This window comes from Chenopodium album, chromosome 11 (assembly GCF_948465745.1).
Source record: "Chenopodium album chromosome 11, dcCheAlbu1.1, whole genome shotgun sequence".
NCBI classification, from domain to species: Eukaryota; Viridiplantae; Streptophyta; class Magnoliopsida; order Caryophyllales; family Amaranthaceae; genus Chenopodium; species Chenopodium album.
The window spans coordinates 3,611,923-3,626,674 of NC_137844.1; the positions used below are offsets into that span (position 1 = coordinate 3,611,923).

Below are 14,752 nucleotides of genomic sequence, written 5' to 3' on the forward strand. Positions count from 1 at the left end.
AATATGTGGACTTGTGCATAACCATGGTTACAATAATGGTGATGTTTATATAGCTCAATCTTATTATCATGTTTTACAAATCGATTCAGTTACATGTAATTCTTATTTTATGTTAAACAAAATTATATAATATATATATATATGTATCTTTGATTAACAGCATTTTAGTTACTAATGTACAAAAAATTAAAAAGAAAGGAAAAGAAATAAGAAAGAAGAAAATTATCACAAATCTCAATGTGAACAAAACCCCATCATTGATAATCTAGGTTATACAAGAATCAAAAATACAATTTTTCCATGAATTTCATAAAAATTAGAGATCTTACTATAATCTCTCTCCATGCATCCTCTTCCAATGAGGATTAATAAATATATTTTTCTTCTTCAATCTTGTTTATATTAATCTTCCTTTTGTTTTTCTTTCTTCTTTCGAGGTTTCGATATCTTAGCAAGAAAAAACAAAACAAAATAAAACTATAAATCATCTACGAACCTAAAGCAGCAAATCCACCACCTTTCATCATTTGCTTAAACTCTTTATAATTAACCATTCCATCACCATCAACATCCACCTTGCTAATCATCTTCTTACAATCATCAATTGTTCTTCCTTGCTTCAAACCCAATGATTGTAGAACCGATCTCAACTCCTCAACGGTTATAAAACCGTCACCATTTTGATCAAACACGTTGAATGCCTCCCTCATGTCCTCCTCCTCGTCCCTCTCGTCCATTATTGTTTGGTACAATGCACCAAATTCTTCCATATCAACATAACCATCCTTATTCACGTCGATTTTTTCTATCATTTGACTAAGCTCTCTATCGGGAATGTATATTCCCAAATTTTGTAGAGAATCGTTTAACTCTTTTTTCGTGATCTTCCCATCTCCATTCCGGTCAAACATCTGAAAAACTCTTTTAAGTTCTGCTTGATCCATTACTTTGAACTTAGACCCCTGAAAATAAACAAACAAGAACGTTTGACTTACGTACCTTTCTTTGTTTTATTATAATGATCTCTTTACAATCTCCAAATAAGGAGATGGTTAAATTTAATGTGATGACTTTGAAATGAACATCGAGATAAGAGGAATAAACAGACCTTTAGAACAAATGCAACAAACAAAGAGGATAATAGCAAGGGAAAGTAAGTTTCGAAAACGTAAAAAAAAAAAAATGGCAAAATTAATTAGGGAGAGATTTTGTTTTTGTGAAATGAGGGGCAAAAAAGTTGTACCCAAAAAATTGGATGCAAAAGATGAAAATTGGTAGAATTGAGTAGGATAATTAGGAGAAGAGGCAAGAATTTCGAAGAGTCGTTGATTTATAAGTAGTCAGTTGGATATATACTTGTCTCTTCCTGTTTTAAGGGGTTTAGATTATGCAATTTTATCTTTTTTTTTTCTTTTTTCTTTTTTTTCCCGAGGGAGTTGGAATTGGCGCGTTTTTCGTCGTGGCTAGCTCATTCTTAATTCATGGAGTCCATAACTGTTGGAATACTTGGTCTTAATCACATGCTTTTGGTTGTTTAATTATATAATTAATAATAACGTAGTATAATTATTGAGAATTTACAAGTAAAATACTCTTGTTTTGGACTTGGTATGTTTAAAATAGGAGGTACATGACTATCTTTTTTTATTGTCTAGAAACTAAGAGTTGACAAAATGAATTTTTAATGAATTAAATCGAGTGTAAGATAACGACATTGGCCATATAAGAAGACTCGGTATAATTATAACCCTACATAAGTGGGTAGGTTAAACTTTGTTAATGGTTTATTTACCCAAGTCAAATTGAAAAAACTCCTGATGATTGAAAGTTAGTCAAATACGGATTGAATAATAACTTTCACATCTTAAGCTAGATTGCCTAGATCTAATTAACAAACATGTTATGGTGATTTGTGTTAGTTGATTGATTAAACGAGTTTTTTCAAGTTAACAATTTTACCCAATTGAATTAAAATCATGTGGCTTCAAAAAAAAAAAAAAAAAAAAAGAAAAGAAATTTTTTTTTAAAAATCATGTCAAAATTTTCTAAATAGACTAAAGTTATTGAAATATGAGTTTAAATTATCAACCTATTACATAGATTAAACAAATTGAAATATGAGTTGAAATTATCAATTTTTATTGACGGAAAAAACTATCAAATTTTACTCCTACAAATATGCAACTACTTTATACATAATTTACATTTTTTTTCTTTGAAGAAACCCCAAAGGGCGAGCTTAATTAATCAAATCCTACATAATTTACACTTAATTAATCAATATAAAAATAAATTAAAATTACTTTATACAAGAAATATGCAACTCTAAAATCTATAATGTATTATAATGTACTAAATTCTAATTATATTTTCTTTAGAAGATATATTATCATGTATGAAGCACATAATATTTTTAAGTCAGATTGAGTAAATTTTGTTTTGTATAGATATATATCTTTATAGACATCTATATTGGTGTCTTATGGTTTCAAACCTCCTTATATGACCCCAAGAGTCACCCCAAGCATTCAGTTTATTTTTTGAAAAATGGTCAAAAATTGACACGAAATCGTGTATTATACCCTTCAATTTTGGACATTTTTTCATTATTTTTGACCCGAAAATAAAATTTTTCGAAATGCTTACCATGGACCCTAATACACCCCCGGAATTCATTTGGGTGGGTACAACCATACAATATGCCTTTAAACGGTCAATTTACCCGTTTACAATTTGCACCGATTTCATAAACTCAAGCATACCACGGACATTTATAACAACATATAATGGTCATAAATGGTTCCAAACGTCATTATATGATTCCGAGATATATCCCCTAGTATCTCAAGACTTTTCGACACCGAGTACCGAAACCTCCAAAGTTCCTCAAAAAGCATGGATAATAGGCTTTATTTTTGGCAATTTTTGACCTTTTTTGGCTCGAAAATAAAAATTGCCGAGATGTTTACCATGGACCCTAATACCCTCCGAGAGTCCAATTGGGTGGGTGGAATCATTTAATTTGCCTTTAAATGTTCAATTTATCCATTTACAACTTGCATCGATTTAATAAATTCAAGCCTATCACAGACATTTATGACAGCATCTAATGATCATATATGGTTCCAAACGTCAATATATGACCTCGGGATGTATCCTCTACTATCTCAAGACTTTTCGACACAGGGTCCCGAAACCTTCAAAATTCCTCAAAAAGCGTGGATAATAGCCTTCAATTTTGGAAATTTTTGACTTTATTGAGCCCGGAAATAAAAATAGTCGAGATGTTTACCATGATCTCTAATATCCTCCGGGAGTCCAATTGGGTGGGTGGAACCATCCAATTTGCCTTTAAACGTTCAATTTACCCGTTTTCGTACACGCCTCTTGTATTGGCTATAAGCTTTCACGAGGCCTTTACGTAGCCGAATAATGGTCATATATGGGTCGAAACAATATTATATGACCTCAGGATGCATCTTGTAGTGTTTCGTGAATTTCTGACACCGGGTCCTGACACCTCCTAAATTGCTCCGATTTCGTGTATTATACCCTTCATATTTGGCTTCCATATATCATTTTTCCACCCGACGAGATTATGCATTTAGGTAATTCCATGGGTTTCAAAGGACCTTTGAGAGTCATAAATAGTGTCCGGAACCATATCATTCATCCTTAATCATCGTGTCTCAAGGGTCTTAGAAGTCGTAAATAGTGCCCAGAACCAAGTATGCCTTGTCCTTGGGTGCACATGCCACACACCCCCTTGCACCATTTGACACCCCAGCACTTAGAGGCTTTGTGACTTGTCTTAATCCTGTACTTAGTATTTTTTAGCATATAAGATGCATCGCTAACCTCGTTTTCCAAAATACAGATATTTTTAGGGAATAGGGTTTGGGGGGGGGGGATCGAAGCGACATAGGGCTGAATCTTAGTGGATCGTGACAACAAAATCACTCTGTCACTTACAATACCCCGTCGCGTATTTAAGTTATCTGCAAAAGATTTAACCCACCGCTCGTTAGGAATTGTATTTCAAGGCGACTCTTACGGAGCATTCACCACGCGAGCTTAGTTGACACGTGCCCTTGGGGGCCGATGTCCCTACTGTAGGACGACAATCGGGGGATTCGAGAATTACCTAGTTACATTACATAACATAATATATAAAGGCGAAATCAAGAAGGACATTTGATGACGTTAACATTAAAAATTTTCCCTCCAATAATACTTGTTTTTTTAAAAAAATATTCTTATTAGAAAAAAGAATTTTATCTAAATGGTGACATCTTTTTTTAGAAAAAATAAAAAATAAAAACTAAACTAAACTTTCTAAAAAAATATTGAGTCATTATAATTATTTGGTTATTTTTATAATATACTTCATACGGTGTGATAATTAGTCTACTAAGGGCCTGTTTCGATTTACTGAAAACAACTAAACTGAACTGTTGGGCTGAACTGAATTGAACCGAATTAAACTGAATAGAGCCGAATTGAATTGTTTAAGAGAAAAGGAAATTAGGAACTGAACTGAACTGAAATTAAGCTGACAGTACAGACCCTAAATCTTATTTTTTATACCATTTCTATAACTTTATTGTCATTAAATGTATTGAGCAACTGTGTATTTATTGGACGGGTTCGTGTATTAATACACGGATACATTGGAAAAAAAAAAAAAAAAAAACCGAGTGATTATAGTACTCCAGGACCGTAACAAATACTTTGCTCTAACCTTGTACTTTAACCAGGTTAAAAATACGTAGTAAGATAATTAGTTCAACTTTCGGCTTCCACTAGATAATAGCATGGTTCTTTCGAATCTATAGACTTTGCAGTACTTGGTGATTAGTTTATAAGTATAACCCATGGAAGAAGCAACCATTAAATTCCTTTGTGCATGTGGGCAGACAAAATGGATGTGGAGAATTCGAGACATCATATGTCACTTTATATATCTAGGCATATACCTAAGTAAACTGGACACAGGAGTATAGAAATTACAAATAATTTTTGAGAAAACAAATATTTTTCGAGATCAATTGTGTTTACCGTGTACATCATGCAATCACACCCTTAATTTGCTTATAGAAGCGTTCAATATTTTATGTAATCGCTCACCATATACGTTATGCCTTTAGCCTTATTAACAAAAACTTTATTTTATTTATTTATTTATTTATTTTTTTTTTTTTTTGAACTTACATTGTCATTAATTAAAACAAATACGAATAAAATTTATATCAATGTAAATTTTCTAAATATAAATAGGTTATAATAATTGTTCATCAAGACTCAAAGATTTGAAGGTGAACTTTTGCATTGTCGAAAGTAAAATTAAAAATAAAAGTTACTTGATTACTAAAACAAAGGAAGTATTAATTGAACCGAAAAAAGACTAATAATGAGATAATTATCTAGAGTTAAACAAAAGTCGTGATTATTTTACTAATTCTATTAAAGTTGGGAGTATACTTCCTTTTTCTTCTCTAATCTTTAGATGACTAAGAAATGAAATAGTGAGCCCCTTGTCTTGGAAGCAATGGATAAATTCCCATTTTCTCAAAATGGATTTTTTTTTGCAATTTCAAATAATGATCATCAAAGAATAAGGCACCAATATTATACTAGAAAAGAAAAAAGATGGAGAGATAAAGGAAGAAAAGTGGATTTAAAAATACATCGAAGTGATACAAATATATTCAATTCTGGAAGATTGTCTCAAGTTATTTCACCCATAAATATGAAGATTTTGTGAGTGGAGTGAAGCAGAACTCTATGTAAAATTTTCCCAATCACTACCTCAACTTAGTGTTGAACATACCAAATTCCAAAGCTAAGCTATGAAAAACCTTTTTCTTTCTTCTTGTTTCATTTATCTGTTAGTTTTAATCTCTATTACAGGTATATTTTGTTGTAAATATTACCTCTTGTTCTTTCATTAACATGTTTGTTTTTGACAGTACAAAAAAAGACTGACTGTTTTTTCGATTACAGATGCAGCTGTTCAGTTGATAATAGTGAACAACTGTAATGAAGAGTTGTGGCCGGGAATCTTAGGAAACCCGGGTCAGCAAAATCCTAAAGATGGTGGGTTCAAACTCAACAGCGGCGAGGAAGTTGTTCTTGACCTGCCTGACAAATGGGCAGGAAGGTTATGGGGCAGGCAAGGTTGCAGTTTTGATGCAGAAGGAAAAGGGCAGTGTGAGACTGGTGACTGTGCTAGTCAAATTCACTGCCGCGGAGCAAGTGGAGTCCCCCCAGCTACGGTGGTTGAAATGACATTCGGTTCATCAGTCTCTCCCCTACATTACTACGATGTCAGCCTCGTTGATGGATTCAACTTGCCAGTGTCAATGAAACCGGTAGGGGGAGGGGTCGGATGTGGTGTTGCTAAATGCGATGCTGATCTGAATGTCTGTTGTCCATCAGCATTGGAAGTTAAAAAGGGAAATAAAGTGGTAGGCTGTAAGAGTGCTTGCTTAGCTATGCAATCTGCTAAGTACTGCTGTACAGGCGAGTTTTCGGATCCTAAAACTTGCAAGCCTACCGTCTTTGCTAATCTGTTCAAGGCCATTTGTCCAAAGGCATACACCTACGCTTTCGACGATTCATCAAGTCTTAACAGATGCAGAGCACCAAGATATGTTGTTACATTCTGTCCTCCAAAGTAGCTCTTAAGCAAGAATTAGTCGTCACTTAGATTATCTTTTTACTTTGTAAGTCTGTAATCTTAAGAAGCTTTAGCTGTAAGAATGTCCATCACCTCGTTAGATTAAGTCCGTCTAAAGTTGGGGTAATGAGAATCGAGCACAATCATTTTAGTAAAATTATAATTTTGCAAACTTCGCCAAACCCAAATCATTTTGGGACTAAGGCTTTATCGTGGTTGTATACTTTCGCAAACTTTGAAAATTAATTTAATTTAGATTTTCTGGGAAAAAAAATGTGAGAAGGAATTAGTAGACAAGGAGCAATGATAAGCAACCTCATCTGTGGATCCATCTCTACGGTTGTCTGGCCGCTGCTGCATTTTATTGATTTGGTTTTCATCAAAAACAATAAAATTCAGCTTTTTATTTATGCACCTTAAATCAAAGGAACCCATTATTGAATTTAATTAGTGGGTACCAATATTTAAACAAAGGTGCAAAATTAAATTAATTAATCATACTACAAAGAACACAAATTTCCAGATTTCAAAGCAATATTCCAGAAACAAATGATAAATGTCAGATAAAAAAGATGTAATCCAACCATGTGCCCAATTTGATCATCGGAAAGAAGAACAAATGGGCGACTAAATTGGAAGTTGAAATTGATAAAAACTCCATTAATATCGCAAACGAAGAAATTGCCTCAAAACATGGAAAATGGTTATGGGACAGAGTGCGTTTGCTGATCAAAAAACAAAATGAAGAACCCTAAAATTTACAGATTAGATTGATGAAATGTTTCAGTATATAAGGGCCCGAAAGATCAGAGAGAATCAAATTCAGGCGAGTGATACTGATAAACTAGGGTTTTGCAAGGCTCCGATTCAGGAAAAATTGGTTGGATTGTAAAATAATTTCGAAATCCAAACAAGAAGCTACCTTGCTTTTGATTCTGTAACTTTAAGAAATTGAGTTTGTAACCAAAATTGGCAAAATAAAACAAATAAAAAGATCTGAAAATTTTGGGGAAGGAGAGAGAAAATAGGGGAAGAAGATGACTACTGAAGGTTGACGCTGAGCACGAATGATTAGGATAGGGAGCAAGCTCAGATTTTATAATCAGATATTTCAACCCTAATTTTAGGTATGAGGTTCAAAAGCCAGGCCCAAATACTGCCCAAAAAATGCTCATGCTCATTTTTTTTAAATACTACTTAGGTTTTTATTTTAGCTTTAACCCTAATGATGAAATAGGGTTATGTTTACCTCAACGTATTAAAGTTATTAATTCGAGTTAAGTAAGATAGGTTTTTGTCTTGTGAAGTGTTTTTGTTAGTTGTTACTAACATATTTGAATTAGCTAAATGATTAAATTAGTTTATTAGAATAATTTTAATTACTTAGATTTTTATAGAGGTAATCAGAAGATGGGATGAACGTTGTTAATAACTTAATATGTAGCGAAGCCAATGTGAGGGATTATATCAGTGGACCTAAGGCAAAATTGTCTGAAACAAATTTTGTTTTGGCAAATCCTATCCAACATGAGCTGAAATAAAACAAGTTTATGAAAAAACACCATTATATGGTAATAGAGATAGCACCTTGGTTTGTCTTAGGAGCATCTTCAAAAAGACAAGGCAAGACTTAACAAATTATAATAGGACATGATTACAAGGGGAGCAAAGCCGCAAAGTCATGAGACAAGAACGAGTTAGATGGCTCTGACCACCAAGGAGGCTTACTGAGGTCCTTAGCAAACCTCACAAAACACCTCGATACATAACCATTTCAGCTCCAAATATGTTTCCCATAGGCTATTTAAAGTCTAACACACAAAATTGGATCATTTGGATAAATTATATGACTATTGCAAGGGTGTTTTAAAGTTGGTTTGCAACCATAATAGACTTACCATCAGGTCTATATTATATAATCTTGAGAATAGATTTGGTATATGGTAATGTTAACGCAATGCGATTATGAAAAGTTGTTGTACTAGGTCTAAGTCATGTGAAATGACACCTAAAATATGGGGTCAAATCTCATCAAATGGTTTACAAATTCATTAAGTACCTTAACTAAAAGGAGGAAAAAAAAATGGAGGTAAGAAGTTAAAAAACACAAGCAAGCTGGAACCAAGTTTATATGAAAGTCGTGTTTTTTACAACACTTTTACACAAATAGCTAATTACAATCTGCTTGTCAAAACGGTTAATGCAAACAACTACCGGCTAAAAGCTTATTGCCAAACAAGGCCATAGTCTAAACAAAGTACACTCTTTACAGTTACATAAGTCGGATTCAAACTTGTCATCATCTCCCTGTTTGAAGACTTTGTACCAAAAGAACTGTATTGCCATTGTTTCTTTTTTGAAAATGTCCTAAACTAGTATATACCTTGGATTAGGACAGCTTTCTCTTAGGGAAAATACTAACTAATCTAAACAGATACTTTATGGTTATTGTGATACACCTATTAGGCTATTAAAGACTATATGGTACTCTCTGTCTCTAAAAGAGAAAATGGGACGACCCTTTTAAAGACCGTGATTTATTGCTCAATTTGCTTCTTTGTAATTGTCAAATGTCTAATCTAATAACTCAATAATTAAAAGGGTACATGGGAAACACAAAGCCAAGATCATTTACAGTTATAGGACAACCAAAAGGGTGGAACTTGATCCAACATGGCAATAACAGCAACCAATGCAACAATAAATAATTATGCAATTGACAATCAAAAGAGAATTCTCAGGTTGTTTAGTTCACATCAAATTGCATGGGAGATGCAACTTCCTACACGATGAATCTCGCATGCTAATTATTCTCCTCAGAACAGAGAAATGATGGAAAAGCTAAAACCATGTATTATCCTATTGCCGTGGCATGATTTGAATGAGAACAAAGGATAATGGGATAGTCAATGAAGCGGTGTTTTGGCCGCTGGCACCCTGATCAGTCATCTGAAATTGCAGCTAATGAGGAAGATTTCCAATAGCATGTTTGTCTTAGTTGTCCATTCATGTCACAGAAATTCAGACCCCAACTGCCCAACAGCACTGTAGGGAAATAAAAGCCTAAAAGGTTTTAAGGGCTGTAGCAGGATAATCTTCAATACTCTTATTTCAGAAGCTGCAATAGAAGGGCCTATAATCAATTCAATCATCTGAAATTGCAGCTAATAAGTAAAATTTTCAATATCATGTTTGTCTTTGTTGCCCATTCATGTCACAGAAATTCAGACTCCAATAGCTCTGCAGGGAAATATAAGCCTATAAGGTCTGTAGCAGGATAAACTTCAATACTTTTATATCAGAAGCTGCAATCGAAGAGCCAAAAATCATCCATTCCTAAACTCTCTCAATTTCACGATTTCAACCAAACAAGCTGTAAAAGCACAATCAGGGCAGTCTATCCCTTGCTGCAAGGCTTCCTGAGCATCTTAAGTTCATGTATCTTTTACTCTTCTATGACTAAACAAACTTTTCCTGCCCGTTAAAGAATGGTCAAGGACAAATGCAGAAAGAACGTGGTGGAATGAACACATTCAAATTGTGTAAAGGCACAAATAACTGCTCATTACATCTTATGCACAAGACCGGAGTACTTGAAATAGATTAGACAAGACTTCTAAGTTTCAAGGATATCCCTAATGCCTGTGCCACCTTAGCAACTCAAGCTAATCTATAACCTCCAACAACTCTCCTTAATGGTAAGCCAAAATAGTTTAACTTGTATTGGTCCTGCATCACTCAACTTTATCAACCAGTGTTTCTTGGACGACAGGGTCCTAGAGCCTAAGCAGAAAGAACAGGGTTGAGGTAAGCACCTAATTTAAGTAAGGCCAATTCTTAAAATCAAATATTTTGTTCATAAAACGAGGTTGTAGACTTGCACACAGTAGGGCTTTGGTGAACTTAATGCAGTTACTGCGCCTTAGTGTGCTTCATCAAAAATGCATTGCCGTGCATTTCTTAGCAACACCTTGGGATTCAGAAAGGAATTGGCATCTTAGGCTTCAAGTACAAGCTGCTTTACTCAGTGAGTCACTTTGAAAAGTGACATGGCTAGCACGGGCAGCTCAGATTTCTTCTCAGCAATAGTCACATATGATAATCTCCTGTCCTATAGGAAGGTCAAGGACTCTGAGAGACTAAGAGACCCATTGAATTTTCCCTTGCATAGATTAAGATGACTAACACAGATTACTCATCAAAAGCCAGACAAATTACTATCAAACAATTGCTAGAAGAACAACCATGTTTTTGACATCAAAAAAGGGCCAACTGATAAAAATGTCATAACTCCCATAAAAGTGTAGTTAATGAGGAAAATTTTCAAAAGCATGCTTGTCTTAATTGCCCATCCATGTCACAGAAACTTAGACTCCAATAGCTTTGTAGGGAAATATAAGCCTAAAAGGTTTTGAGGGCTGCAAGATAAACTTCAATACTTTAATTTCAGAAGCTGCAACAGAAGAGCCTTAAATCATCCATTCCTAACCTCTCTCAATTTCATGGTTTCAACCAAACCAGCGGTAAAAACAATCAGGGCAGTCTATCCCTTGCTGCAAGGCTTCATGAGCATCTTAAGTTCATGTATCTTTTACTCTTCTATGACTGAACAAACTTTTCCTGCCCTTCAAAGAACTGTACAGGACAGATGCAGAAGGAACATGGTGGATTGAACACATTCAAATTGTGTAGCACAGATAACAGCTCATTACATCTTATGCACAAGACCAAAGTACTTGAAATAGATTAGATAAGACTTCTAAGCTGCAAGGATATCCCTAATGCTCGTGCCACCTTAGCAACTCAAGCTAATTTGTAACTTCCAACAACTCTCCTTAATGGTAAGCCAAAATAGTTTAATGTGTATTGGTCCTGCATCACTCAACTTATCAACCAGTATATTTAGGGCGACAGGGTCCTAAAGCCTAAGCAGAAAGCACAGGGGTTAGGTAGGCACCTAATTGAAGTAAGGCCAGTTCTAAAACTCAAATATTTTGTTCATAAAATGAGGTTGTAGCCATGCACACAGTAGGGCTCTGGTTAACTTAATGCAGTTACTGCACTTTAGTGCACCTCATTAAAAATGCATTGCTGTGCATTTCTTAGCAGCACCTTGGGCTTCAGAAAGGAATTGGGGAAACACATCATAGGCTTCAAGTACAAGCTGCTTTGTTCAGTCTGTCACTTTAAAAAATGAAATGGCTAGCACGGGCAGCTCAAATTTCTGCCCTACAATAGTCACACATGATAACCTCCTGTCCTATAGGAAGGTCAAGGACACTGAGAGACTGAGGGACCCATTAAAATTTCCCCTTGCATAGATTAAGATGACTAAAACAGATTACTCATCAAAAGCCAGACAAATTTCCATCAAACAATTGTTAGAAAAACAACCATGTTTTTGACATCAAAAAAGGGCCAACTGATAAAAATGTCATAACTTCCATAAAAATGTAATCAAAGTATCAAACTAGATCACTGTGCATATGTATTTCCTTGCAAAGAGCAAAACTTCCCACAGCATAGTTGATCTATGCAAACTAAATTTTACAGTAGCCTCTAAATCCTCAAGATATGAGCAGTAATTTCTGCCAATTATTTAAGAAACACATCAAGTTCCCTGGTCTAGCAAAAACCATAGGCTATTCAAGATCAGCTTCAAAACAATACTTCATAATTCATATTAACCACAAATGTCCACTCCAGTCCTCTGCAAGCTTATGAAGCAATCAACATTTTTCCAAGACAATTTCACTAAATGATGACCTATAATGGATTCTCTACTGAAGTGTAAACAGACTAAAGGAAAGGGTCAACCTATGTTAACACTTAAAAGACACAATGCCAAACTTCTTCAGAACATAAAGCGTATTACTTACTCCTTATTACAGCTTTTCCTTCCTCTAAGATGTAGGCACTTATATCATCTTGGATTTAAATTAGTTATTTATGGGCACCATGGTAACTAAATATCATTGTGCGTAACCACATTTCACATTATACTTTTCCCAATTCATTAAGATGTAGCTCTCATTTCTACTAAAGCTATTATAGTAAATAACATTCAGTACAGAAAACTTCAAATGCCAGCAGTTCATATCACATTTCTTAGAGACCCAAAATTTCTTCAAGAAGCCTAAATCAACGCAACCTCTATCCCAAACAAACTCACAAAACTCCACATAGTGCATGTTTGGTATGAATTTAGGATAGAAAATGGAATGGAAACAAATAAGAAAGTGTTATGTTAACTGTTTCCATTATTAATTGTTTGGTATAACTATTAAAAAGGATCCCTTGTATCAAATTGAGGATTTAGGAGGGTAACACCTACTGTTACCATAGAGTTGGAAAGAGTAATAAATTAAAATAGGTAGTAATGGCTATCCCTTAAGAAATTGAGTGTACCACCACACATCTCATACTAAGCTTTAGGTAATGGAAATAACCTAATCGAGTCCATCCTCAAAACTTGATAAAATTATACAAAATACGACAGCATTACGAAATTTAGTCCTCTTCACTTCAAACAATCAAGTTCACAAATTTTCTGCCAGTTGCATACAATCTCCCCTGAAAACAGCCCTTATACGGGCTCCAACTATGAACCCGATTCCTACAACCAATCTACTCAGCAATTCACCATAATTATAGCATAAGTTCTAAGCAATAGCAATTCCAGCAAACATAATCTAAAACAAAATATCGCAAATAAATAAATTTCAAAGCTCAATAATTCAGCATAACCATAATTCAGCAAATATTAATCGGAACTTGCAAAAAAAATTCCACATTGTCAACAACAATTCCCCATCGTCGTCATCATAGCAACAACAAGAAACCAGAATAACGCATCCCAATTGCATTAAATCCTTATTATCAAAATCAAGTAACAACAAAAAGGAACCCTTAAAATGCTTACATTTCCAACCCCACAAACCCTAATGAAATTTGGGAAAATTTAAGGAGTATCCCAAGGCTTAGGCTCAGGAAGAGCAACAACCATACCTTGATGCTCCTGCGAGAGAACAACCTGACAACCCAACCTAGCATGCTTGTTAAGAACACGGTTTCGCTGATTCCTTTTGAGCACATACTGTTCATCATACGAAGCAGCAGGAATCTTCTGGAGCCATTCTTGAGCAATATGAACCTCGCATTCAGCAGAACAAGCTTCGATATCTTCAAGACGATGAGAAGCAGGGTCGATTAGATCGTGATTAGTTAGGGCTTTGAGTAGGGTTTGGCCGGTGAGACCGATGATTTCGCGCTTGTGGCCGTCTAAATCGATTGCGAAGAGCTTGACGATTCGATCGGAGACTTTCTTTGTGCCGCCGGTGGAGGCGGCGGCGGCGGAGGTGGTGGTGGTGCGGTTAAGGAGGGATTTGGAGAGGAGAGAGAAAGTGGAGGAAATGGCGGTGGTGCGGTGAAGGTGGGTGGAGAGACGCTGGAGACTTGCGATCGCCATTGTGTTGTGTTGGGGTTTGTCAAGTGAGACTCAAAATGAGAACAAATTAATTGCCTTGAGTGACAAAAGTTGAACATACAAGTTTTTTTTGGCTCGATTAACATTCCACTTATCTCAAAGGGGCAAATTCGTCATTTAAGTTTATTATTTTTAATCTACATTATATATTTTCCAATCAGAAAATAATTGTAACTCTTTTTTACACAAATGATAAAAACTAATTTTTATGCATAATAATTAATTTTTAAAAATCGTGCAACGCACGAGTCTAATCTAGTTTATTTCATTGTTAGGATTATCATGTTAGTATTGTCAAAAAAAAAAAAAAAAAAGGATTATCATGTTAGTGTATTAGTTCTATAAATACATATATACTCAGCTTTACTAATTCATACTTTGTAGTTTGTGTTTGATTTTTCTTTGCATCAACCTATGATGACCCATCTTGTGACGAGTAGTGAGACTGAATAAAGTGAAAGCAATGAGTACTACAAGCATGACGATATCGAAGGTTATCTGTTATCGCTTTATTAGACTTCTATTTAAGTTATTTATTTATTGTTTATTTGGTTGTAAAGACACTATGTTACTGTGAAAAGCGTTAG

At 34.7% G+C, this 14,752-nt stretch overlaps 3 protein-coding genes and 1 non-coding gene across 4 annotated transcripts; 1 reads left to right on the plus strand and 3 right to left on the minus strand.

Moving 5' to 3' along the window:
* Positions 1-429: 429 nt before the first annotated feature.
* LOC145568266 (calmodulin-like protein 3) lies at positions 430-1,319 on the minus strand. The gene has a single exon (XM_081627695.1). The coding sequence runs from the start codon at positions 942-944 to the stop codon at positions 489-491; it is 456 nt and encodes a 151-aa protein (XP_081483821.1). The 5' UTR covers positions 945-1,319; the 3' UTR covers positions 430-488.
* Positions 1,320-5,615: 4,296 nt separating this feature from the next.
* LOC145568267 (thaumatin-like protein) lies at positions 5,616-6,922 on the plus strand. Its single transcript, XM_081627696.1, has 2 exons — positions 5,616-5,910; positions 6,004-6,922. Exons 1-2 carry the CDS (start codon positions 5,850-5,852, stop codon positions 6,678-6,680), a joined length of 738 nt encoding a protein of 245 aa, XP_081483822.1. The 5' UTR covers positions 5,616-5,849; the 3' UTR covers positions 6,681-6,922.
* Positions 6,923-6,950: 28 nt separating this feature from the next.
* LOC145569797 (small nucleolar RNA snoR143) lies at positions 6,951-7,091 on the minus strand. Its single transcript, XR_014096328.1, has one exon. It is a non-coding gene; the product is annotated as a small nucleolar RNA snoR143 (small nucleolar RNA).
* Positions 7,092-13,427: 6,336 nt separating this feature from the next.
* On the minus strand, positions 13,428-14,200 carry LOC145568268 (uncharacterized). Its single transcript, XM_081627697.1, has one exon. The coding sequence runs from the start codon at positions 14,145-14,147 to the stop codon at positions 13,641-13,643; it is 507 nt and encodes a 168-aa protein (XP_081483823.1). The 5' UTR covers positions 14,148-14,200; the 3' UTR covers positions 13,428-13,640.
* Between the last annotated feature and the right edge of the window lie 552 nt (positions 14,201-14,752).

What these genes read in the sequence shown, in the direction of transcription:
- LOC145568266 (XM_081627695.1), bottom strand. Translation starts at nt 944, where the DNA reads ATGGATCAAGCAGAACTTAAAAGAGTTTTTCAGATGTTTGACCGGAAT.
- LOC145568267 (XM_081627696.1), top strand. Translation starts at nt 5,850, where the DNA reads ATGAAAAACCTTTTTCTTTCTTCTTGTTTCATTTATCTGTTAGTTTTA. An exon ending in AGTTTTAATCTCTATTACAG is followed by an intron (nt 5,911 to 6,003) that starts GTATATTTTGTT and finishes TTTCGATTACAG; the next exon opens with ATGCAGCTGTTCAGTTGATA.
- LOC145568268 (XM_081627697.1), bottom strand. Translation starts at nt 14,147, where the DNA reads ATGGCGATCGCAAGTCTCCAGCGTCTCTCCACCCACCTTCACCGCACC.